The 23,752-nt window shown below is 44.8% G+C and overlaps 1 protein-coding gene across 3 annotated transcripts; it reads right to left on the bottom strand.

Moving 5' to 3' along the window:
• Positions 1-1,485: 1,485 nt before the first annotated feature.
• per1b (period circadian clock 1b) lies at positions 1,486-22,045 on the bottom strand. Of its 3 annotated transcripts, none has more exons than XM_005751805.1 (20): positions 21,849-22,045; positions 12,559-13,483; positions 11,362-11,615; positions 11,115-11,236; positions 10,340-10,541; positions 10,060-10,254; positions 9,320-9,398; positions 8,993-9,099; positions 8,293-8,446; positions 7,809-8,079; positions 7,017-7,125; positions 6,669-6,828; positions 6,473-6,588; positions 6,196-6,342; positions 5,319-5,681; positions 4,301-5,115; positions 4,019-4,205; positions 3,486-3,699; positions 3,120-3,270; positions 1,486-3,021 (listed from the first exon to the last, which is right to left on the bottom strand). In XM_005751805.1, the coding sequence occupies exons 2-20, from the start codon at positions 12,969-12,971 to the stop codon at positions 2,746-2,748; spliced, it is 4,335 nt and encodes a 1,444-aa protein (XP_005751862.1). In that variant the 5' UTR covers positions 12,972-13,483; positions 21,849-22,045; the 3' UTR covers positions 1,486-2,745. The 3 variants fall into 3 exon arrangements, with proteins under 3 accessions (XP_005751862.1, XP_005751863.1, XP_013771041.1); XM_005751806.1 differs by lacking the exon at positions 21,849-22,045 and adding an exon at positions 17,218-17,310; XM_013915587.1 differs by lacking the exons at positions 12,559-13,483; positions 21,849-22,045 and having other exon boundaries at positions 11,362-12,552.
• Between the last annotated feature and the right edge of the window lie 1,707 nt (positions 22,046-23,752).

Here is a 23,752-nt window from a genome sequence, read left to right as displayed (position 1 = left end):
GGCGTGGAGAGGGGTAAGGTTTTGGGAAGGGGAGGGGAGGCAGGGAGAGGAGAGGAAGTGATGGTTGGATGGTGGGGTGTTACGGAGGGAAGGCGAAGAAAGGCAAGGGTGCGTGAATGAAGTTGGTTAATGCAGGTGACTAGCAGTAAAAAGTGTTGTTTACACTGATTCACAGCCAGAGTGGATCTGTACAGTGTGTTTGTGTTGCTCATTAACAGGTAGACTAATGAAGTATATGCAGAAGGTACGTTTCTGTAGGCGTGTGCTTACAGAGGGCCTGTGTTGCAGCCTGTATAATGACCACTTCACAGCGCTGCCGGCTACAAGCAGTGCTTTTGTTCGCCATCTTCATCTGGAACCATCAGGTTTACATGTTGGACTTTTAGTCAAGAATTCAGCTCGACCGAAATGCTGCGGTGGGACTTTAAAACAACTGTGAATAAACCTCAATGGGCTGTAAAGGATTCCCAAAATTCCTCCATAACCATGTGAGAGACTGATAAAGAAATGAAAAGTTAGTTGTACAAGCTCGTGAAATGCGGACTAGCAAAGGACCGTGATGTTTGCAGATGACTCTGTGATCTGTAGCAAGAGTGGAAAGCAGGTGGAGGACAACCTGGAGAGATGGAGGTGTGCACTGGAGAAGCAAGGCAGATTACATGTGTGTGAATGAGAGGGAGACAGGTGGAAAGGTGAACATGCAAGTAATAGATGTAGTATGTAGGATGTATTGCAGTGTTTAAATCTCAATATAATGGTAGTCCCTCTTTTGGCTCACACATTAGCATGCAAATTTAGCATTTACTTCTGTACTGCTGCGATCTCACAGCTGCCAGCGTGGATCCTGACTGCTGTTTTTAAAGATCATGGGCACACAAGCACAATTTAGGTGACGGTTCATTAAAAAGATTAAATTCTTTCCCCAGAATTAACCTCGCCTCACAAAACGATCCAGTGTAAGCACAGGAAAGCTTAAAAAACTGCAGGAACCAGAATAAAAAAATCATACAGGGCTCGTAAAAGCAATAATTAAAAACGTGAATTATGCTGAACTCTACAGTAAAATGTTTTATTACAACAGTAAGACTCATTTTTATTGTTGCATAATAAAAGATGGAGCATCTTCAGCTGTGTTATTAATACCAGCCGGTCTGCCAGCAGACCCACGCACATTACAATCATTGCTGCCATTGTTATAATCATAATATGCACCGAAGTCAGCTTCACCACTTTGAGCCTGTCTGAACGAGGACGTGCCTTTTGTCTTTTTTAAGCTGCGGTGACCACTTTGGGTAGAAACCACAGCAGAACAGCAGGAGACTGCGGTCGGGTAAGAAAGCAGCTGCCCCGATCCGCTCTCTGCTTCCAGCTCGCTCTGGACGCTTCTGTGTATCCACGCCAACTGACAACAAAAATAGACTGCAAAGAGATGTAATCATGAGGTGGAAAAGAAGAAAAATCTGACTTCGCATTTAAACCCATTTAAAGTCATTTTATTGTCTTTTTTTGTACAAAGAACTTCAAAAATATTAAACTGTCGCAGACACCACTGACGCCATGAAGCAAAGGATATCACATGACCAGAACAGTGCCACAGAGAAGAGACAGGGAAAAGGGACAGAGTGGAATAGAGAAGATAGTAAATCACTCTTCGAACTCTTCGGAGGACTTTTTAAGAGTTACATCCACCTTTTTCCAAATCTTCTCACCACCACGAGCAACACAGAAGCGCTGCAGGGTCCGTAGGGGCGTTGATAATTTGGGAAACGCTGTCTGTAGTGTTTGTTCACTGTTGTCGTGCTCAAACTAATGCCTGGCAGATGAGAAGCCTTTTAAAAGGTGTGGGTCAGACTCCCGCTGATTTCCACGCTCGTCCACAAGTAAAGCAACTCGACTGCCGAGTCACAAACACTGTCTCCATTTCCAAAAAGTGCGATCTATCGTATAACAAATAGCTTTTTAAACACATTTTTTGTTGTTGTTTTTTTTTTTACAGTACACACCCTCTTTTGGGTGTTCTCCATCTGCAGTGCATCAAATTATAAAAATATACACAATGCTTACAAAATTACTTGGTTCTCACTGTACATTTACTCTATCAGGTGAAAGTAGTTTAATTATTTGGGGTCACAATTCATACAAAAGAAGAAAAGAAGAAAAAGTGAGGATTGAGACCAGAACAGGATCCCAGAAACATTCAGAAAAGTCAGAGTCCCTTCTTTTGTCACAGGCTGAACTCTGGACAGGAGAGATGAAAACACGAGTGAAGCACATCCATCTTTATGTAAAGGCGCACTTTTTAACCTTAGTCTCCTTTGATTATTTTACAACTTAAATAAATATACCATGAACTACAAGGACAATTAAAATAAAATAAAAAAAAAATAGACAAAAAGAAAGAAAACAGGACAAATTCACTCTCTAAAACTGAGTGTGCGTGTCCGGTGGTGTCCAAGGCATTTAATTATCAGTTCCAGTGGGTGCCTGGACCGCTGACATCGAAATCAGACTCAAAGAATCAACGTGTCCCGCCTGACCTGCTGTCCGACAATAAACGGCAGTCGTGTGCATCAGTACGCACCTCAGCATCCCAGCGCAAGCTCATTGGATTACAGCCTCTGTAATGATGCTTTGAGCACAGGAAGTCCTGGATGGCGCATATTGTCTCATGATGAAGCTCATGATTGGCGCTAGTGCTTTTCACTTTGGGCCACCTGCGAGGTGAGTCCCGTCAGACTCCAGTGGCTAAGTCTCACTTTTTCCTTCCACAGTGTCTGACCTCGCTCCCTCCTCCTCTGCCGCCATGTCTTGGCTGCTGTCCTGTTTTTCTGTTCCTTTATCTTCAACTCCTTCCTCCTCTTCTTCGTCCTCAGGGTGAGCCGCCTCTGTGAGGCTTTTCATCACCTCGCCGGCGCTCTCCTCCTCGGCCTTGAGCACGCTGCACAGCTCCATGTCGTGGATCTCCACGTCGAATGGGGCGGCGGGGGGCACAGCGGGGGGAGACTTGCAGCCGGTACAGCCCTGAAAACACAGAGAGAAGCGACTTCCTGTATTTTCTGCCACAAAACAGATCGTACATCGCACGTTGACATGGTACAGGGTGGATCTGTTGTACTCACGGAGATGTTGATGGCTCGCGGCACGCGTCCGGTGCGGATCCAGGGATGGACCTGGCTCAGCTCCCTCTTCTGCTCCTCTGTGAAGCGTGGCTGGTGTTTCTGCATGTTCCTCAAGGACTCACGATCCTCTCGCAGAACCGTCTCCAAGTCCCTGTTGACGAAGACAAATAAAGTGGACAAGTATTAAGCTGCTGCCTTTCTGGACTAACAGCTGCTTGTATTTCTCTACAGTATGACTAGATCGGTCCCACTTATACTTCACGTCTTAAGAAACAAAACAATCCTCACTTTTTCTAAACCAGTTTGTCATCTGAGAGCTGAATGAGTGAATCAAAGTTGTGTATGTCATTTTGCCCAGTGCTGTACCTGACAGGCAGCTGATAGGTCATCATGACCTTGTCGTCTGTGTTGGCCATCAGCAGCCAGATGGGGTCCTGCAGCACACACTTGATGAACTGCTCCTCTCCACCGTCTCCTCCTGCGCTGCTGCTGCCCCCTGCTGGCTGTTTGCGGGAATGGTCATTCTCCGAGGAGTCGATGCTGCCGAAGTACTTGCTGGTGTGGCTGCCCTGGCTGCTGACTAGATGGGAAAAAACAAAGTTTAGAAGAGTTTTCAGTCTGTACTTGAGAATTAAAGACCATCACAGTGTTGATTAGAGACAATCTCAATCAAAACATTTTTTTTTTTTTACTGCAACTTTTAGAGTTCATCTGATTTATTTCATCTGGCATCATCTCACTTTACTAATAACAGTCATATCACGATCAACTAAATTAAATGTCAGAGTGCCCCAGAACTCTGTGTCCCTGATAGAAACCATTAAACTAAAAAGAATTTCATCAACAGCCGAGAACAAGATGTTTTTTTTAAATGGCACTAATGATTTAAATCTACTGACTGGTGCCGCTGGTGCCAGAGGAGCTGCAGCCGTTGGAACCGGAGCCCGAACCCGAGGATCTTGTTCCCGAAGACCCTGAACCAGAGGCAGCTGATCCGGTGCCTGAGCGCGAGTCTTCTTGGAGCAGCAAGTCCAGCAGGTCGCTGGAGGTGGACATGGCATCGTTGTTGGACTCATTAGCTTCACCCTAATGGGGAAAACATTAATGTTAATTTTTTTTTTTAAGTCTTTTGTGAGCAATTGCTACATTTTTAGGTCAGACATCCTATCCTGAACACTTACATTCTCATTTTCCTTGGAGGTGTCATCTGAGCTCCTCTGATTGGTGGAACTTTGCCCCCTGGCTGCCCCACCCTGCACCGAAGGCGATGCCTGCTGAGATGCTGCTAGTGCCGTGGCGACCTCTAACCGGTTGCTCGGCGACTCTTCCAGCTGAAGCAAGTTGAGAGGGGAGGAGCATCGGGATTGGAAGAGGGGTGACTCCGCGCCTTCGCGATCAGCTGGCGTCTGAGTGTAAGACTGTGGCGTGCTGCTGCGAGACAGGGCACATGTGCCTGGTGTGGGCATGGGGTTGGAAACTGTAATGGGGACAGCGGCTGTGGGGACAGCGGCTGTGGGGACAGCGGCTGTGGGGACCCCTTGGTAACCGAAGTTGGGATTGTAAAATGGTCCAGGGGTGGAGCCTGGCTGACACATGGGCACTCCCATCTGCGGGAACATGTAGTTGGGCAGAACGAAGGCCATCATGGGAGGAACCATCTGGGTGGGGGGGAAACGTGATGGATCTGGGACGGGTAAGGGCTGAGTAAGAGGTGGGTAGATGGGGTAGATTGGAAGCATACCAGGGGGAAAAGCAGCGGGTGGCATGCTAGCCTGGGAACCTACAGAAGGCCAGGAGGATGAGGTTGTTGGAGGGCCGAGAGGCATGTTGAGGGGCATGGGAGCAGTGCTGCTTCTGGGGTCCTGACGACCCCCGCTCAGGCCCAGAGAGCTGTGCTGGTCAGAAGACTCCTGGTGCTTGAGTCTCTTACCGCCACGGCCGCGTCTGTGACCACTGCTACCTCCTGCAGCTGGGTAGTCACGGGAACAACGCACCCCTGCAAAAGATAGAAGACGCCCTACAATCAGTTTGGTGCTTCACATAAAATATTCTGAAGCTTTCACACCAACAGTTTCACAGACGTTAGTGTATCGAAGGTGATACAGGTTCCCAAAGATGAAGTTAAAATATACTTCTTCACTTTGCAAAACAGCTATTCAATACAAAACCATTTCTAAGACTGTGACAGTGTGCTCCTACCTCGTGACAGGGGGTTGACAGCTGCGGCGTGGCAGCGCACAGTTGAAGTCTGATCGACAACGCGCAGCTTGCTGAGGTCCTTGAAGCGGTCGAGGAAGGCCTGCTCCTCCTGCTGAGTGTGGGCGGACAGCACCTCCTTGGTAAGACCCAGCCTGCTACCTCCACCTCCCGCCGCTCCGGCTCCTACACTTCCGCTTCTCCGGCTGTCCCTATCAGGCTGGCTGGCTTGAGGGAGAGGAGGAGGTGGCGGAGGAGGAGGAGGAGGTGGAGGAGGCGCGATGTTAGCGGGAAGCTCTAAGCTGCTTGTGGGAGGAGTCTGTGCAGCCGGTGTGGGAGTTGTAGGAGCTTCCTCCATGACGATGTCTGTGAGAAGAGAAGAAGAGGAGAAGAGGACAAGAAGGCGGGGTGTAACGATATAAAGAAGAAATAAAGATCACTCTTTTTGCAATTAACTGACACAATTCAGTGCTGTCATTAGGCAGGTAGGACCAAAAGATTCAGGTATACATACATACACGTATATGTCTTATACAATCTACAGCTGCAGATAAACACGAGTTTGTTAGCTGAAGCCTCGTGTTTGCTAGAGCTGCTGTGTCATTAAAGTTTAACATTCACTGAAAAAAACTAAACAATTACAATATGTAAAACAGTGTGCACAGGAGAAGAATGAAACACATCACATCAAACCAGAAATGTTCCAGGTAGTAAGCCTGCAACAAAAGCGAGTTTAATTGCAAAACAAACACATAAAAAGCACAACTTGAACGCCACTGTTAAACATGAAAAACAAAAAAAAAAGAACTCCATTCAGGGTGTGCAAGGAACTCGTCCTGCAACTTCCAGGAAGGAGAGCGTGAGTGTTAACGAGGCCCACCTGACTCGGGAGGCTTCTTGTCTCCAACATGGACGATGGTGCTGCTGAAGCTACACTGAGACGTAACTGAGGCTACACTTTCTGCCTTTGTGGCCATGGTCAGAGGAGGCAGAGGAGGTGGTTCACCTACGAGGTTAACTGAACCACCTGGAGAGACAATACGGTCAGAAATTTAGTCGCACAGACACAACATCAACCAGGTTTGTTGTCTTCTACCTAGTTAGCTGCATCATTACCTACCTAACAACTTAATCAATTCCAGATCATAGTGAAATACCTTTGCTGTTGCCGTTGGGCTCCTGTTTGTCGTCATCAGATGCTGAGGAGGCAGTGCAGGAGTAGGAACCACACTTCCTTTTGACTGTATTGGGAATGTTACAGCTGTCCAAGTACCTGTGTGAGAAATCGCTGGGTAAGTGGGAGGTCAAAGGGCAAATGTCGACACAGAAACGACTTCAGGTTTGTGTACAAACCTAATGATGCTGTCCAGACAGTTGATCTGCTGGTAGGAGTAGCTCGTAGATGGTTCCTTGGGTACAAGCGGTGCAGGGACCAAACTTTTGGATGGGTTTGTCATGTCTGCTATCAAACTCCTGACTGGATCGCTGTTGATCGCTCTGACGGCCGCCGTGTCTGGATCAGATACAAACAGGATCAAGAAATTAAAATCGTCCTCTGTGAAGGCTTTTGGACATTATTGTTATTATTAAAAACTTTCTTTTATGCCTTTTTCTTTCCTGGAATACTAAAACTATTAAAAAAAACCAAACTATTTACTCTCCCGTGACATTCTGAGTTCAAATACAACTCCAGCCTCTTACCCGTGCTGGTGTTTTTCCTCGGAAGTGGGCGGTTACGAGACTCGATGAAAACCTGCTGCCCGTTTGTTTTCACCATATGGACGTCTTTGCAAATCTGCTGAAACGTCATCTAGAGAAAAACGAAGACCAGAAACATCACAGCTAACCAACGAGAGAATGACACTGCACTGAATCTTCTGCCAACCTGTCATATTGTTCGTGCGTAACACTACAGTCTAAATGTGATGCAACAGTACCCAGGAAAATGCGGCTGTATCAAAAACAAGGGGATAAACAATCTTGTGAGAAAGCATTTCACAAAGCGGGACATGTTGTGCGCATTTTCAGATGGATTTCTTTTTTTGTTTGAGTAGCCTTACATGATTCATAGTTAAAAAGAATCCTTATTAGTCTAACCCTCTATGCAGCCCCTTTAGTCATCTAATGTCTGAATCCAGATATTTTATCATTTAGCCACACTACAGTAAAAGGACAGCAACCCCCTTGCAGCTAGGAAACAAAACACTGGTGGTTGCCTGGTGACAACTGAAGTTTCAGCAGCTGCAGTGACCAACCTCTCGGCAGCCACTTTCAATCACAAGGCAACCTTTATCCAAAAAAAACCTGCCAGACAGACTGGATCAGGTAACGAGCTAGAATGCATGAATTTTATACTCTGGCTCTTCTCGTGTGTCTATGATGTGCCTCTTTGCAATCAGAGGATTAAACTCAACCGATTGCAAAGCTGGTTGTACTGTGGTTATATAACTAAAAAAAAACAACAACACAAAAGCACTTCTTTCTCAGACTCACAGGTTTGTGGAATGCACCTGCGGCCTCATCTACAACGGGACTGTTGCTGTCGCTGGACGAGCCGGCCGAGGCACTGAGGTGCTGTTGGTTGGAGCGGTGGGAGCCCCGTGAGCCGCTGGACCCAAGAGAGCTGTAGCCCTGAGAGCTGCTGCTGTGCACCGGCTGCACCAGGAGTCTGTGGATCTGCTCGCTCAGGTGGACGATGTCGGGCGTGGTGACCCGATTCTCACAGTCCTGCGGCGCGGTGAACACGTCTTCATTTAGCGGGCTCCTGGAGACAAGGAGAGTTTGTTTATAATAGAAAACTCTTTATCTGTGGTTTTTTTTAGGTCTTCTAAAAGTGCCACTTTTTAAGAAGATCCTTGTTTAGTCACTAAAGGCAGTATTAAACGTGCGTCTAATGAGCTTTAAGGACAGATGACCGACGCACAAAGTTTGAACAATTACAAAAAACTTTTGGTGAAGTGAGACAGAAAACGCTTACGTTCTGACTTTGTGCCGCCCCACGATGAACGCCACCTTTCTACTCCAGGGGTTAACAAAGGAAGACCAGCTGGTGTCCATGGTGACGTACTCCCCGCTGCGGGCGCACATCCGCAGGGGCGAGTAGTCGACCGGCTGCCCAGCAAACTGAAAGACTGAAGAGAGATGACAAAGCACACATGTGAGTTTCCTGAGTTGTGAAAAAACTAAACATATGAAAGCCATGAACGGTTTACTCAGCCCCTACGCTTCTGTGTGACATAAGCTCCTAGCAAAAACATCCCCAGATACAGGCGGCAACAGCCACAAAACTAGAACGTCAAAATGAGGACCCTTATTTTTTCCAGAAGTAAAAGAAGAGAGAAAGATCACATAATAAATGATCATTATTGCCTCTGCTGGATTAATGTAGGCGTCACCCTGTCCCCTGTAGCTGCCTTTGTGTGTCTATGTGCACACCACCTGCAGCTCTGACACACACAGTGCGCAGAGAACCTGGTTGCTTAGGTTTTATACATTTTAACAGCAGCTGTCGTTACATCAGCAGATTAACGTCCACGTTTCTCTCCTACTGCACAGGTTCCCAATTAATTAGTCTTCTGCTAACAAGCCTGTTATTCGAGCTAAAGTGTGTTTTTTACATTAGCCCTGTGTGAATTTGGTCGTGATTACATTTTGAAGAAAGGCTTAAATAGGCTTACTCTTCTCATGTATAGCCACCATAATGGGCCTGTCCTCAGGGTGGATGCAGAGCAGGATCGGTGTCCCGACCAAGTCCTGAGGGAGGTAACCCAACAGTGGCACTGCCCTGCAAACACATCACATTTCCACACTGAGAGTTATCATTTTACACACACCTTAACATTCAGAGAAGTGAAATCGCAAAACATGTTATAGCTGTTTATTTTTAACAACCGTCTCCAAATCCACAGTGAGACGATGAGTCGATCGCACGCCTTAAGCTTAAAACACCAATTACCAGAAGGCGACACAGCAGTAAGCATGGGGTCAGAGCAAAGATAACTGACCTTTCATCAACTTCCTGGAAGAGGCAGCTGGGAGTGTGACTGGTGGTGAAGATCCTCTTGTCGGGTGGGATGCGAGGAGCTGATGGGCACAGAGGACACAAACAGAACAGATGAGGAGCATGTTTGGAGGGTGAAACAGACTTTGTGTCTGACACTGTTCTGACAGTCATGCAGTATTAACCGTCTACATTATCCATATTCAAAGGAATATGGTATTCCAGTCTCTTTCATTATATTTCCTCCAGAGTTATAGTGGAAGCCGACTTTGCACCTGTTAGAGTGCAACTACACAAACTAGACTCTCTCGCTCTTTTCTGATAACCCCAGGCTCGCTTGCTTTTTTTTTTTCCACTGAAACATCCTGCCACAGAGTTAACACCAACGCACCGCCCACTCATCCTGTCTCACCAAAACAAACACGCGCTCTGAAACCAAACTAGTAACCTGTCACATGTCAGACCTGAAGCGACTCTGATACCAAAAGCTGCCCTGTGTTCTGCTACTCTACTCAAACAGGTGAGGCCTGCCTGGTTACAAGAATCATATTCATACATCACCTCACATAATCAGTCCAAACAGTAAGGAAAGAACAGTGTAAAAAGTGTCGATATAATTAAAATGCTATGTTACATCTCTTTAGCTTGTGTGACTCTCAGTGTCAAATTGATGATGGTGTAATTTTAACTCATATATACACAAACACTTGTTTATTACAGACAACAGGGGATCGTATCAAATACCTTCATATCCAGAGTGGACCCTCTCTGCGATCAGCAGGCAGCAGGGCTGTGGCTCAGCATCATCCGAGTCTCTGATGGTGAGCTGGTAGGGCGTGAGGCGAAATGGGTAGTAGCGCATCTCGCCGCCCTGCGGCCGGTCAGCACTGAGCCGACAGAACATGGACTTCTCCTGGGTGCAGTCAACTGGAGGAGATGCTGGAGGAGACCGGAGTCAGTCAGCACAGGAAACATAAGGAAACATAGCTAAACTTGCTCGCGCTTTCAGTCAGCGTGTGCTCACCAGAGCCGATGCAGGAGGCCCATTGGGGCAGGCGGCAGGGTGCCGTGCTGCTGTAGAAGGTGCTGACATCTTGCGGAGCCAAAAGGTCAGAGAATATGGTTCCTTGGAGACACTCAGGCTTACAACGCAGCACGGATGAGCCCTGGGGCGATATGTACACAACCTTCCCTGACAAGAATGATACTGCCATGGAGAATGTGTCCTGGAGAAAACAGAAGGAATTTAATGAGCCATCTTCTCCAACAATCTGCGATCTTTCATTGGGGCGCATTTCAATTCCTGTTTCAGGAAAAAACTGTGAAAATGGATATTTTTGAACACAAGCACAAAGCTGAAGGCCACACCCATCTTCAAATTCATTTAGCTCTGGGCTACTAATCATGTGAAATTTCATGCCTGTATGTACTGGTTGTCCTCAAACATCAGCACAAATCTAAACATCTGCCCCAGTACCCCAAACTGCCTGTGTAGTAGTTTCATTGAGGGTCGACTGAACCTCTAAATCTCAGTTTAAAATCAGTAGTGTGCCTTGAAGGACATTCAGATGCTTCTTCAGTTTCTGGATAGCGTAGATTTATCAAATGCTCTGACAGTAACCAGGAGGCAACCCTCCTTTCCTCTGAGTTACGTGTTAAACTCTGAGGTACCGAAAGTCATGAAACAATAATGCTCATGGCTCATTAACAACAGTAACAGTGTACTAGCCCCACTCCTTTAAAAGCCTTTAAGAGTAGTTTTAAGATGCAGGAAGAAGTGGATACGCATTTAAACTCACAGTGTTTTTGAGGGTGTACTCTGAGGTGATATTATCCAGCTCCTCAATCGTGAAGGTGGACAAGTCCAGACTGCAGCCGTGACACTCCTCCACGCTCCACTGGTGATAGTACTCCTTGTTAGCTGGAAACATTAAACATTTCTCAGTTAAGATGGGCCTAAAATTCATCATCTGTGTTTTGCCTCCCACATAAGAACAGCCACCTTCTTAGAAAAGAAAAGAAAAGAAAAAAAAAAAAGACCCTCACCTCGGACTTGTTTGACACACTGCAGAGCATATTTGAGTGCATTCAGAGTGCTGAAGTGGCCCTTGGCCTTGCGCTCAGCTGGCAGTCGGAGCTTGAGCTCTTTGATGGCCTTCATGAGCTCCTTCTGCGTCTGGACCCTGGCTGACTGGTTGCTGCTGCATCCGGAGGTGGAGGGGGGGTCGTGCTCCGAGCTGGACGACGGCAGGCTGTAGACCAGGGACCCGCTGGGAGGTGACAGGCTCTGGGAGTTGGAGCTGGGTAAGGAGGACAGTTTCAGACAATGATTATTCAGAAAGTGAGAGGTGAGTGCGTGAACACTGCTGCTGCCGACCAGGCAGACATAAGTGTCAATAAATTTTAAAAAATCCAAAGAAACTATTTTAAATAGGTAGTTTCGGCTACTGGTGTCCACTCTGACAGCTAGAAGAAGCTTTTCAGATGAAAATGGGTAAAAGCAGAGAAGAGGTTTCTCGACAACTTCACCTATTCCAGGGCGCACCCCCCCATGGCAACGACACTCCCAACGGCAGCCGCCTCTCCCGGCAGGACAATGCGCCCTGCAACACCGCAAAAATTGCTCACAGCCAGTTCGACTACCGTAACAAAGAGCCCAAAGTGTGCACCCAGCCTCCAAACTCCCCAGACAGCAGTCCAATAAGGCAACAGTGGGATGCCCCGGAACAAGCTCGATCCTCCGAGGCTCGACTCTGCAACCCACACTCTGCCACAAGCCGACGCCACAGGACACCCTCGGGGGTCCTGTGTCCATGCCATTATTCGAAAGGGGCACCTGAGCAATATTAGGCAGGCAGTTTTAATGTTGTGGCACTTTTATGGCAAACATGAATAATACAATTACATTTCTGATTTTAAAGCACTTACATTGAAAACAGGTGCAATAAAAGCTGAAACATCCTTTCTGCATGCCACACAACGTTGGTCCTCGCCAGCCACCGTACACGCTCAGTTAAACCAGAGTAGTAATCGTCAGCATTACTAATGCTGACATCTGTCTTATAATAAAAGCATCCAGCTATCTACCATCTTAATCTTTCTCTACTCATTTCCAGCTTTTACTCTTCTTTAGGCCTGGCCTTGGTGCAGCCACTCATTTCATTCATTGTAATCTGACTAAGATCATACTGATTTCACCCTGAACACACACACAAAAAATGAGCTGTGGGTGACTTCTCTTACCTCTTGTTGCTCTCTGTAGTCTCCAGTATCATGCCAGAGTCCTTGCCATTTGAAGAGCTGTGGGAGCTGCGTGCGAACTGATGTCCGCGAGACCTGCTCTCCCTCTCCATCCCGCCCTCGCTCTCCCTTTCCCCGGAGTCGTTTCCGCTTGAGATTCCATCCATATCGTCTGAAGTCGGACACCTCTGATCTCTGGACGAACCTCCAGACCGAGATCCGTCGCTGGGGGATGAACCTCCTCCCCCTACGCTCTCCTGGTCCTTGTGGGTGACACTGGCACCAAGCTGACCACTGCTGCAGATTTCGTGCACATTTAACCCCTGTGAATCTGCTTCCGGGTCTTTCCCGTTGGCCCCTGCCAATCGCCCCCGATTGCTGCTGCTAGGCATTGATTTAGAGTTGTCATAACTCATACTAGAGTAGGATGAGGCTGGTACAGCTTGATTGAGGGGGTCAGCCAAGGCGAAACAAAAAAAATTGAACTTTGCTTTAAGTGGGACTACTATGTATGCACATGTGAATCATAGTTGTTGGCTGTTAGTTTAACAAATCAAACAGAGAGCATATCATTGTTTGGTTTGGTTTTTTGGGTGTGTGTGTGGGGGGGGGGTGCGCTGTAGACCCCTCTTTGAGAATTTTCAGGAAGAAAAAAAAAAGGTGCAGGCTGCTACAAAGCTGCCTTTCTAAACAAACAGAACAGTAATTATCTCGGGGAAAAAAAGAGTGTCACTCAAAGCGCTGCAGACAAGACATGAATTTGTGGTTATGAAACAGCCTTGGCATAAATGCTCCAACAGATGGGCTGAGAGATTGTGAGGGAGAGTGAGAAAAACAGCTCTCGGTGAGAGCAAAAAACATTCCTTTCACTCAGTGTCTGGTTTTCTCGCTTCTTTAGAGATGTGGTGCTCTAGGCGCTAAAGGCCACCTGAAATGAAAGAAAAAGAGCGAGATGGACAGAGAGAGGGAGAGGGGGAGAAAGGACAGCAATATTAGGATTATAAAACACTTGGTTGTCATGGTCTCTCTCAAGCATCTCTCCAGGACTGCGGCTTTAAAAAGCTTATCATCAGTTTATCATCATGTCAACCTCAGAAGACGAATCAAATACGGCGTGAAATATTCTCCTTGCCGAGCGATGCGGGCTGCGTGTCAGGATAGAAGAGTGTGCTCTTGTTTAGGGCCCAGCTGTTCTCCTTTTACTCAGATTATCTGGGAAACAAAAACAATCTCCTCATCCTGCCCAAGGAATAACAGTAATCTCCTGTTTCTATTTGTATGCTGCAAGTGCGTACGCATAGATCTGAATATAGATCAGGTGAACTTGTGCTGGTGCCAAAGTGTGACATAGGACACTGGTCGCTCGTCAAAGCTCAGTCTCTTTTTACCCCTGGGACAGTCAAAACAAACACTGGCTGGGAGGAGAGAACAAAGCTCACATCAGAGAGCGCTAAGTATAATTGGGAAAGGTAACTCCAAGTATATATATACGGCCCACCTACGCAAGTGAGAGTCCAGTGCTATTTATTCCTTGAGCAAAGGTGATACCCCTTAATCCTTTAAGACCGGCAGACGCAACTAAAAGACGACACAGCCTCATATTCAGTCGCCAATCCTCTCAACTTTATACACCTGGCTGCCCCACAACCCTCTTTACCTGCCTCCGACAGGTGTGCAGTGATGCTGCATTTGTTCAGGATGGCTTTAAATATGCTCAGATATACCTGTGCTGACGCAACGGCCCTTTACAGCTGAGGGGACAGGAGGCGATAACAAGTCAGGGCCTGTGACGAGGGTAACTCATAAATAACTTAAAACGCAACAAACAGTGGTTGGGGAGAGGAGATTAACAAATTCATGCGCTGCGCCTAAGCTCCCTCCTTTCTGGGCATGAAATGCTAATCAGCATTATGTTTGGTCAGATGGATGATGCACACTTGCACATGACAATCTGTATGTGCTATGGCCAGACTGGGCGGAGGGAAGGGACCAATTATGATGAAGAAATATGCAAGCAGGGAGTGAGTGGGTGTGAGGCAGGCTGGCATCCATGCATGCTTCCACGGGTGATGGCAGAGACGCACGCAAAGGTGGTGGTGAAGAACTGTTCTCAGGCTATTACAGTACCTGCCTGCACCATCCCAGTCCACTCGCTGGACTCTTTAAAGCTCAGCTTTAAACCTCAGCTCTGTTTCCGCAGCCAATCAGATGCCGAGTAAAAACACAGGCTGATAGAGAGTCAGGATTGGGGCGCATGCATGGCTTTGGACTGTGGGAGGAAAGCAAAAACCCACGCAGACACGAGAATAACATGCAAACTCCACACCGCAATGTTAGATCGCTTTTGAACCCATGACCACTAGCTAACGCTGCAAAAAACCACTGAGCCAGTATGCCGCCCACCTTTTTCGAATTATTCACAGGAAATACACGCTGTAGGACCAAGCTCTGATTATGCAAGATATGTCTGTCGTGCTGTGGGAAAGAATATGTAACAAGGCGTGCTGACTACAGGACTAACACGTTACTTGGAAAAAAAACATGTCTTCGGTTTCTTCTTATTTTCTGTATCTGATTTGCGCTGCTCACGACTGCCCTGTGTTGTACACATTTAGCAGAAAGGTTAAATGAATCATTCTGTCTCTGTCTGCGTGACACAGAGGCAAAAATCACTCGCCTTCCCCTGTGAGACCCGAGTCTCTAAGACATCCAGAGCCGGGTCATAGGAGGTGGGATGAGATTCATTTAATTTAGATTTCTGTCAAATGCAAATGATATGCAGATAGACTTCTTTTTTTTTTTTTTTTTTTTTTTTAAATCTGCTTTATTTTTATATGTAAACATATTAGTTAACCACAGCGCAAAGCAGAAACTACGTCATCCCAGATTTTTATGAATCAAAAGCTGCATTTGCTGACAGGCCAGTAACAATGTTCGGCTACTGTGAAGTCACCACATTATATCAGATGAACAATCGCTTTGAATGACAGGTAAAGCTCGAAAAGTGTGATAATAATCACAGCAGCACTTGTTTCTGCGTAATTTCCTGTCCAATTTAGGTGAACTAGCATGTCCTGACCTAGTACCTGTCAAGTGGCATGACAGATAAAAAGACACAAGAATGTCCAGGATCTGGAAATGCAGAAGTGTTGGTATTCAACAGTTTGCATTTATCTTCATTCACACAGCGTTACATAACCAGACCTTAAAGTACAGCATTAATCCTACTGGGACTGCTCTGAACAGCACACATGCTGAAGAGAAAGTAGGAGAAAATGTCAGACACACCCTAATTTGAATTTCTCAGTTGCTTTTCTCTGTCTTAAATCACTGCACATTGATCACCTTTGATGTTTGGACCAACAAAAATACTTCTGAGATGTCACCTAACAGACAGCATGGCTGTGTTCACAATCCTTCAGGCAAAGTGCTCGGGCAGAAAATAACTGCTAATGATAAACTGTAAACAAAAATGCAAAGAACTCATGTCTGCACGGGATAAATACACCACACGCTCACTATGGTGACAAATATAGATCAGCCAATGAAAGGAGCGTTTCAGCTTTCATGCCAGTAAAACAGCACTTCTCCACTTGACACTGGCTGGGCTCTGCTCCAACAGTTGGCCATAAATCTGTTCACTGTGATGGTAATGAAGCAAGTGATCTGATTCAAACACTGTAACTGTAAGGCTTAACACTAAAGACACACTGACATGTCAAACAAACCATAAACCTGTCTGTAGCTTTTATGCCAAAGATTTGTTTATTCATATGGAGAATGAATAAAGAAGTAAAAGCATCAGATGCTGTCCAAATTCTTATTTGAAGCATCAGCACAACAATCTCACACTTTGGCCATCTGAACAAGATGAGCTGCCTAAAACATCCAATCACATCTCTAATGAAACCTGCAAATGTTTAACACCTGGGGCTGTAAAAGCAAACAGTTGACAACTATGTGTTGAGCCTGAAACTGAACACCAGAGGAGGCTTCTTTGTTGCATTCATGAAGTGCACTGCAGGTAGGGTATTGGTGCAGGCTGAAGTTCAAACTGAAACAATAATTATCTACAACAAACCGGATTTAAGGGAAAAGAAATGCACACAGCTCAATGCTTGCTCCTCCTCAAATGTGAATATTTGCTCATTTGGATGCCTGCCTGCACCAAACTAACAATCTGAAACTGTCAGCTTCATAGAAAATGTTTACAATTTTTCTGTAATTTTAACTAAACAAAGAAAAAAAAATCAGCACTTGTTCTTGTAACTGCATTACTGTTTTCCAACAGTAGACTATGGAGAGAAAATTCATATCCTAAAGACTCTATAAAACTCCTCAAATTAAGCCAGCAGCTCTAAAGTGCATGAGAACCTCTGATGCTGTATATTAACCAAACTATATGACACTCCAAGCTATGCACTGGGACAATTTCAGAAGACACAGACCAGCGCATCTACCAAACAACAGCCACCTGACTCAAGCTGGCAGTAACATGAAATACTTCCCTGCTGTAAAGCACAGATGGAGGCTGCAGGAAGGTGTGGCGACGCTCCGTGCACGGACATGTGTGAACTACTCCTCTGGGCTCAAGCTAACAGCTCCATCACTGCAAACCCAGCGAGCGCGTTAAACAAGTGTGTTAGTTCAATTTCCCCTCACCGGCATGAGCGCCCACTGCTCCACATCTCAGCACAGTGCAGTGTGACAGCGCTGGCTCAGCATCCCCGCTTCTCTTGGCTTTTCTGTGTACATGCGGCACGTGTACACGGCGGTGTTTTCCGCAGGTCTCGCCGACCGCTGATTGGTCTGCTCGCTCGACCAATCGCAGAGCGCGCTACTCAGAGGCTGGGCTGCAGCGTAGGGAGTCCGGGCTCCCACACGGCCTGCCAGACACTGGTCTCAGCTCCGCCCACATAGGTTTGCCTATTAAATATGCAACGCTGCGAGCAGACGCGCGAGCCGATTCTAGACCAGCGGTTATGAGCGACAGTAATAAACGTACATGGTGTACATCTGTGAGACGGGCACGCCCCTTCACATCACTGCCACACGATCGCATTATAATATAATAACTTCATTACACTAATAATACAGAAACATGGGCTTTCATTATGTTTATTTACATTTGCTGTACCTCTTGAAGTATGTTTATTTAATAAACTTATTTCACCATTAGCTGATTTAAACAACAGCAACAACATAAAATAATAAAAAACCTTTCAGGTTGAGCCTATAATCGAAAGGTATATTCGGACTGCATTTCCAAGCTGCAAAGCCTGCAGGGGACTTTAAAATTTAAGCTGTGCAAACCTATGTTGCAATAACCTAGTTGGAAGGTTATAAATGTGCAATAAAGTGGTTCAGCAACAGCTGAACAAATGGCAATAAAGCCTGATAAATATTCTGTAAACTAGTTTGATTTTCCTTCTGCTTATTTTCTTTTTCATCTTGGCATTACATGCACAACATCTGGCTACTTTCTCACTGGGTCTTGCTTACATTGCAAGCTTCATCATTCTCCAAGATACTGTCAGTCTATTGTCAACAAATGGCAGGAAGCTCAATTAGCACTCGTTGTTTTGGCTAGTACTACCCAACCACAAAGAAGGCTCGTGTTCTTCTTATGCCGGACCACACCTGTACTACTAGTATCTTTGCCTCTAATATAATATGTGCCAACCAAATTAAAAAAAAACAAAAAACACAACAACAGCCAGCCATGAACTTTCTCAAACTGCATCTGCATGAACAGGTTTTCATTTTAAAACACTGTTTTCAGAAGAGCTGATGGCAATAATGGCCAAAGCTATCACATTAACCAATTATGCACACTTTGCATGCACACTGGTGTACACAGGAAGTAGCCTGTGGGTTGATTCATGGCACAATGGCACAAAGTATGATCTGAGATATCTCTGCTTAGACCTACAAATAAGTCAAACTGTGTATGGGGGTCATGACAGTAAAAACATGGAATGGGACTAGTTGGAATCAAATACTGCAAAATAATAGAGCAGTACTGCACAGAATCAACATGTACTTTTTTATGACTCCATTACCCTTTCCAAGCAAACTTTCACAAAAATGTACATAAAAAGACAAAGAAAATGTCATAAGTCTAAGTTTTGCAGCCTTAACATCAAATCTGGGCCCCTTTATCTAACAAAATTGATTGCCAAACACTTGTTCATGGATTTCAGTAAATCTTCCATGCAGTGATCTGTGGCCTAGATTCAGCTGGAAATATTTCCATTTATGAGCTAAGATGCTTTTGAAAATAAATTTTATAACAACCCAAAAAGAGAGTCTTGAGGTTTTCCAGAAACAAATCCAGCCTGCCTTAAATCCTTCTTGCTGATGGTGTTACTGCAGGTTCCCAGTGTTTCTATGCAGAAAGGTGATCCTTAAGGTACAAATGCTATTGATTTTTTTTAATTCTTGGACTCTATTGTCTTTTTTGCATGATACACATCTCAAAATAATTCTCACTCATATTCCTGGCCTTGATCCAGTCCCTCAGTTCATTCTCTGAACTTTCTTCCTGCTGGAAAACATAAGATTTTAACAGCAGGTGGTGGGGTTGTCATACTCCTACACAGGACCATATAAAGGATATCCCCTCTGTCTGACATCACACAGAGCAAAGAGTAAAAAAACAAAAATAGAAACAGACTCAATCCATGTGTTAAGTACAGTCTGAAGCCCAAGCTTTTGGCTCACAGTGATTACATCCACATCCATCATCATCATTAAATTCTGGCCATGTTTAATATGAGCATCCTCCATTGTAACAACCTATATGTGACAGAAAATAAGGAAAAGCATAATAGGTCCACTTAAATCCCCAAAACAAAAATGCTTTTCATTAGTGTCACTGGCTAACATTAAAAAAAATCAAGTGTGTGGTGTAAATTACTACATTCAGACATCAACATGTGGCAACTTGATCATTTAATAACAGCACCGGTTGCATGAATATATGCATGACTGCACACACTCTGGACCGCCTGCCAACAAACCTCAGCACATAAGCTCCTGAAGAGGGTAAAATAAAAGCCTGTAAGAAGCAGGTAAAAAAACCCTACATCCACAGACTTGTCCACGTGTCTGTTGTGAACATCCTCTGTAACAAGTTCAGCTGGAAACTTTAACAATGAACATGTAATACAAGAGTGAAAAAAACCCTGTGAGGCAATGGCAGCTTTGAGTGTAAAACCTCAAAACCAAATCAGAAACAGAGACATTTAAAAAGAAAACCTGAGACATTTCCCAGCAGTTTGCGGTCAGTCTGGTAACCTTGATGTTTTTTGTTTTTTCTTCTCTTATCCAAAACTAAGACAGACACGGTCCCTCTATCTGCTCATATCCAAACCCTCTTTGTCTTTCCAAACATACCTGACTATTTTAAAAGTATATAGTTCAAATAACGAAATAACTTACATCGAACTAAAGCTTCATCTCAAACATTTTTATTTTTTGTGAAGTCATAACGGGAAGAACGTGGTGCTCTGTTTCTGCTGACTAAACCGCTGGTAAATTAGTCATTCGTGCTTTGATGTATCACTGCGAGGGAAACTAAAGATTGTTTACTTGTCTCATGAGTTGAGTCATTACCCCACATATATGCGATCAAATGATTGCAGCACGAAGAAAATTACCCCCGCTGCCACTGCATGCCTCTGCCTCTATCAACCTTGTGCAACATTAGCACAGCTCGCTGCTGCCAGAAATCAAGTTTGACTTTTCTTTATGAGCTAGGAGAGTCATTGTTTCCTGCCCATCCATGGTCCGCTCTCAGACTTTCTGATAGGTCACTTATTAGGTGAAAGACATTGATATTGGAGTCTTCTTTCTCTACAGTTTCTTCTGGAATAATAAGTAGTTCACACGTTTTCTTAAAAAGCAAAAGATTCCTGGTTTGATCCTGGAAAGAGACACCAATCCTTTTAAGGTTGTGTCATAAAGGGCATTCCATGTAAAAATCTACCCACTATGGCAACCCCTTGTGAATAAGGGAGTGGCTCAGAGTAGATTCTGTGCAGCTTCTTTGCACTCTCAGTCAGGAGGGTAAGAGTGCAAAGAAGCTGCAGGCTTGCATTTGTGCAGGCTCATGTTTAACCCTCAAGCCTCTGCGGTGCGCCACACTGTTTATGGAAGATTTACTGTAAAACTGCCACTCAGAGGGGATTACAAGCCTGGAACAGGACACCATCGCAAATGTCACAAGATTTTGGCACAGGTGCCAACTGAAACTGGTTGAGTGAAAACACCAACGCCGTGTGATGGTTTCTTATATTATTATGATGCAATGATAAAGTTATGCAGCCTCTGGGGGCGACAAAAATACAATTCACAGGCATGAGTGGATCGCCACTGTTCAGTCACAGGAGCAGTGGCATGCAATTGTCTACAGTGAATGCACAAGTCAAATAGTCCTACATCAAATGAGAGCAGAGCTGTAAAAACTGTGTTTGGCTTTCAGTAAAAATCTGCCAGCACCAAGAACAGTATGTGTACATTAGGAGAGAGGCCTCTAAGAATCCCTTTTAGCTGGACGTGCAGTTTACACTAGTCTGGCTAAAACACAGAGTAAACATTTGCTATGTTGCTTTAGTACCTCAATCAGAGTCCAAACGTAATGCTTAACATAACTAACATGTCTGCCAGACGACCACCGCACGTCACAAACCCCTCCCTTAAAGTAATAATAAAAGGAGGGGGGTTACTTTGGGAATCATGAAAATATGGGTAGTTAATGAAGCTACGTATGATTAAACTGATGATCGGTCACAATATATCTGAAAAACAATTAATGCCCCATCGCTAGCAAGCATATCGTAAACACATGGGGGCAAATTCCCTCCCCTCTTAGCACACTGTGCAATATTCGTGTATGCAAGTCCACCACGCACAAACCAAAGGGGCTAGTTTCACACAGTTCACGAAAAATAGGTCTTGGAAACTGGGTGGGATGTAGTAGATGTAGATTACTGCTGTGTTACATTAGTTCAAAGTGTTGGCCTCTTCTTCTAAATACATTTACACTGCGAAGTCATCAGTTCACATCAAGTTAACCGAGGAGGTTAAAAGAAAAAAGCTCGCGTATGATCTGTGAGACGAACAGACTGTAGTTGATATTAAGTTATGTACAGTAGCTATAATGTGAGGCAGTTAAATGTATTAATCTCTCCAATTTGTACACTGATGCTCAGTAATCACAAAAACAGCTTATATGCTAGCTACAAAGATCCAAACTCTTGTAAAACAAAGTGCCAAAGGCGCCAGCTTACCTTAAATATGCTTCAAAATAACAATAACGCAAGTGCTTCAATATCCCGCGGTGGGGAACTCAAAATTCTTGAAAGAGACGGCATAAATCCAGGTAGCAACGACAGCCTTCGCTTAGTGGTCTGTACTGAATCTCCAGACATTTTTTTTATTCTTCCCCCAACTGTAGTTTACACGCAGGGACACACGTGCAAGTACATGGTCTGGTAACTAATATTGAAATAGCCGTTGTGATTGGACAACAGGTGACGGTTTCTCCGCCCAAAGCCCGCCTCGGCTCGATATGATTGGTTATGAGGGGCGTGGTTAGCGGCACGGGGCTTGGCGGTCACGTTGCAGAGTGACTGGTCCTGAGTTCCTTTCAAAAAACACATTGGAACACGAGAGGGCGTAGCCCTGCCCACAGTTGGTGCAGTTGGCCGTAATGGATGCCGTAGCAGCGCAATTATAGTTTCAGCACGCAGCTGGTTAAGAGATTACCTGTTTTTAATAAGTAATTTTGTGTAGTTCCAGAAATATTATGTTTGTGATTTTTTGTAATTGTTTATTAAATTCACTGCTGCTACCAACAGAAATTATTCCTCATCATCTGTAGGCATCTGTGTAGTAATAGTTTTATATTCTTATTATATTTAGATATATTTTTTGTTATACTATGAAAGTTACTTATTTACAACTACTTTTTATCCGTAGGTTTTTCTGTGAAGAGTTCAGCCCTACAGTCAATACCGCTTAATCCTGGAAACAGACAACCCAAGTTACTTTTATCCCGTATCAATCAATAACATCATATCTATATTTAAGTCATAATGAACTTTGACCAGCAGATCAAACAAAGTCCAGGCTATAGTGGAGCATCTAATAAAAGATTTATTTATGAAAGTGTCGCCACAAAACTAAAAAAAAAAAAAGATTCAGCTTTGTTGTTTGTTTTGTCAGATTGCAGGCGAATATTCAAATGACTTGGCAAATGAGTTATAAACCACTGACAGCCCGAGCTGAGCAATAATTCTACCTGTGCAGATATAGAAAAGATGCAATAAAAGTTTAACTGCCCGAGTTATTTGCACCCAACGCTGAGAAACGCGAATCGCCTTTCATGGTGCGCTTTTGTTTCGTATTTACGGCTGCGGCAAGGCCCAGACATGTACACTTCAACGTGCTCCATGGACGATGACGTCATTCGCTCCGTATGCCCTCTCCAGCGGCACGAGGCTGCGGGATGGTGTGTCGATGTCTGTAAACAGCGCAGATGTAGGGCACAGGTCCGTGTGCAGCTCCCATAAATCAGAGACGAATTCAAAGGAAAACACACGATAAAGCGTGTAAGTGAGACTTTACATGTCACCAGAATAGCCTGCTGCTGACCAGTGTCCACTCGACCACTCCCACCCAATGCAAAAAGCTATCATTTACACAGTATTTACAAAAAATCAGACAGAGCCCTTCATCTAGTGGTGTCACTCAGATTATTAGTAAACAAGCAACAAACAGTGTATTAAGGCTTTAACATCATATTTATCCCATCTTCTTATGGAAAATGTATCTAAATATTAATTTACTACCCTTATCTTCATAGCTCAGTTAGACAGTTTAAAATGGATCTTTAATACAACTGAAAGAATGTATTTTAATACAAGTTACACCTTTGTGCATTGCACAGATCAACAACCCCCCACACAATCCTGCTGTCGAAATGCTCCACTTTTCTTTCTCAGTCACTGGTTTAGTTGGCCTCTCTGCCTGGCTGCCTCTGGTGGAAAGAAACATGCACATGTCCTGTGTGAGCTCATTTGCTGGGAACGTCAGAGGGGCTGTGCAGCTGGAGAGAGCAGCAGAACGGCGTGCCGTATACCTATATTAAATATGCATTCACGAGGGCTCTTCTGTATGTTACATATCAGCA

The sequence above is a fragment of the Pundamilia nyererei genome, unplaced genomic scaffold, assembly GCF_000239375.1.
Source record: "Pundamilia nyererei isolate P.nyererei 1_Seehausen unplaced genomic scaffold, PunNye1.0 scaffold00327, whole genome shotgun sequence".
Taxonomy (NCBI): Eukaryota; Metazoa; Chordata; class Actinopteri; order Cichliformes; family Cichlidae; genus Pundamilia; species Pundamilia nyererei.
The sequence above is the reverse complement of the archived record's forward strand: the minus strand, read 5'-3'. Positions and strand labels throughout refer to the sequence as shown.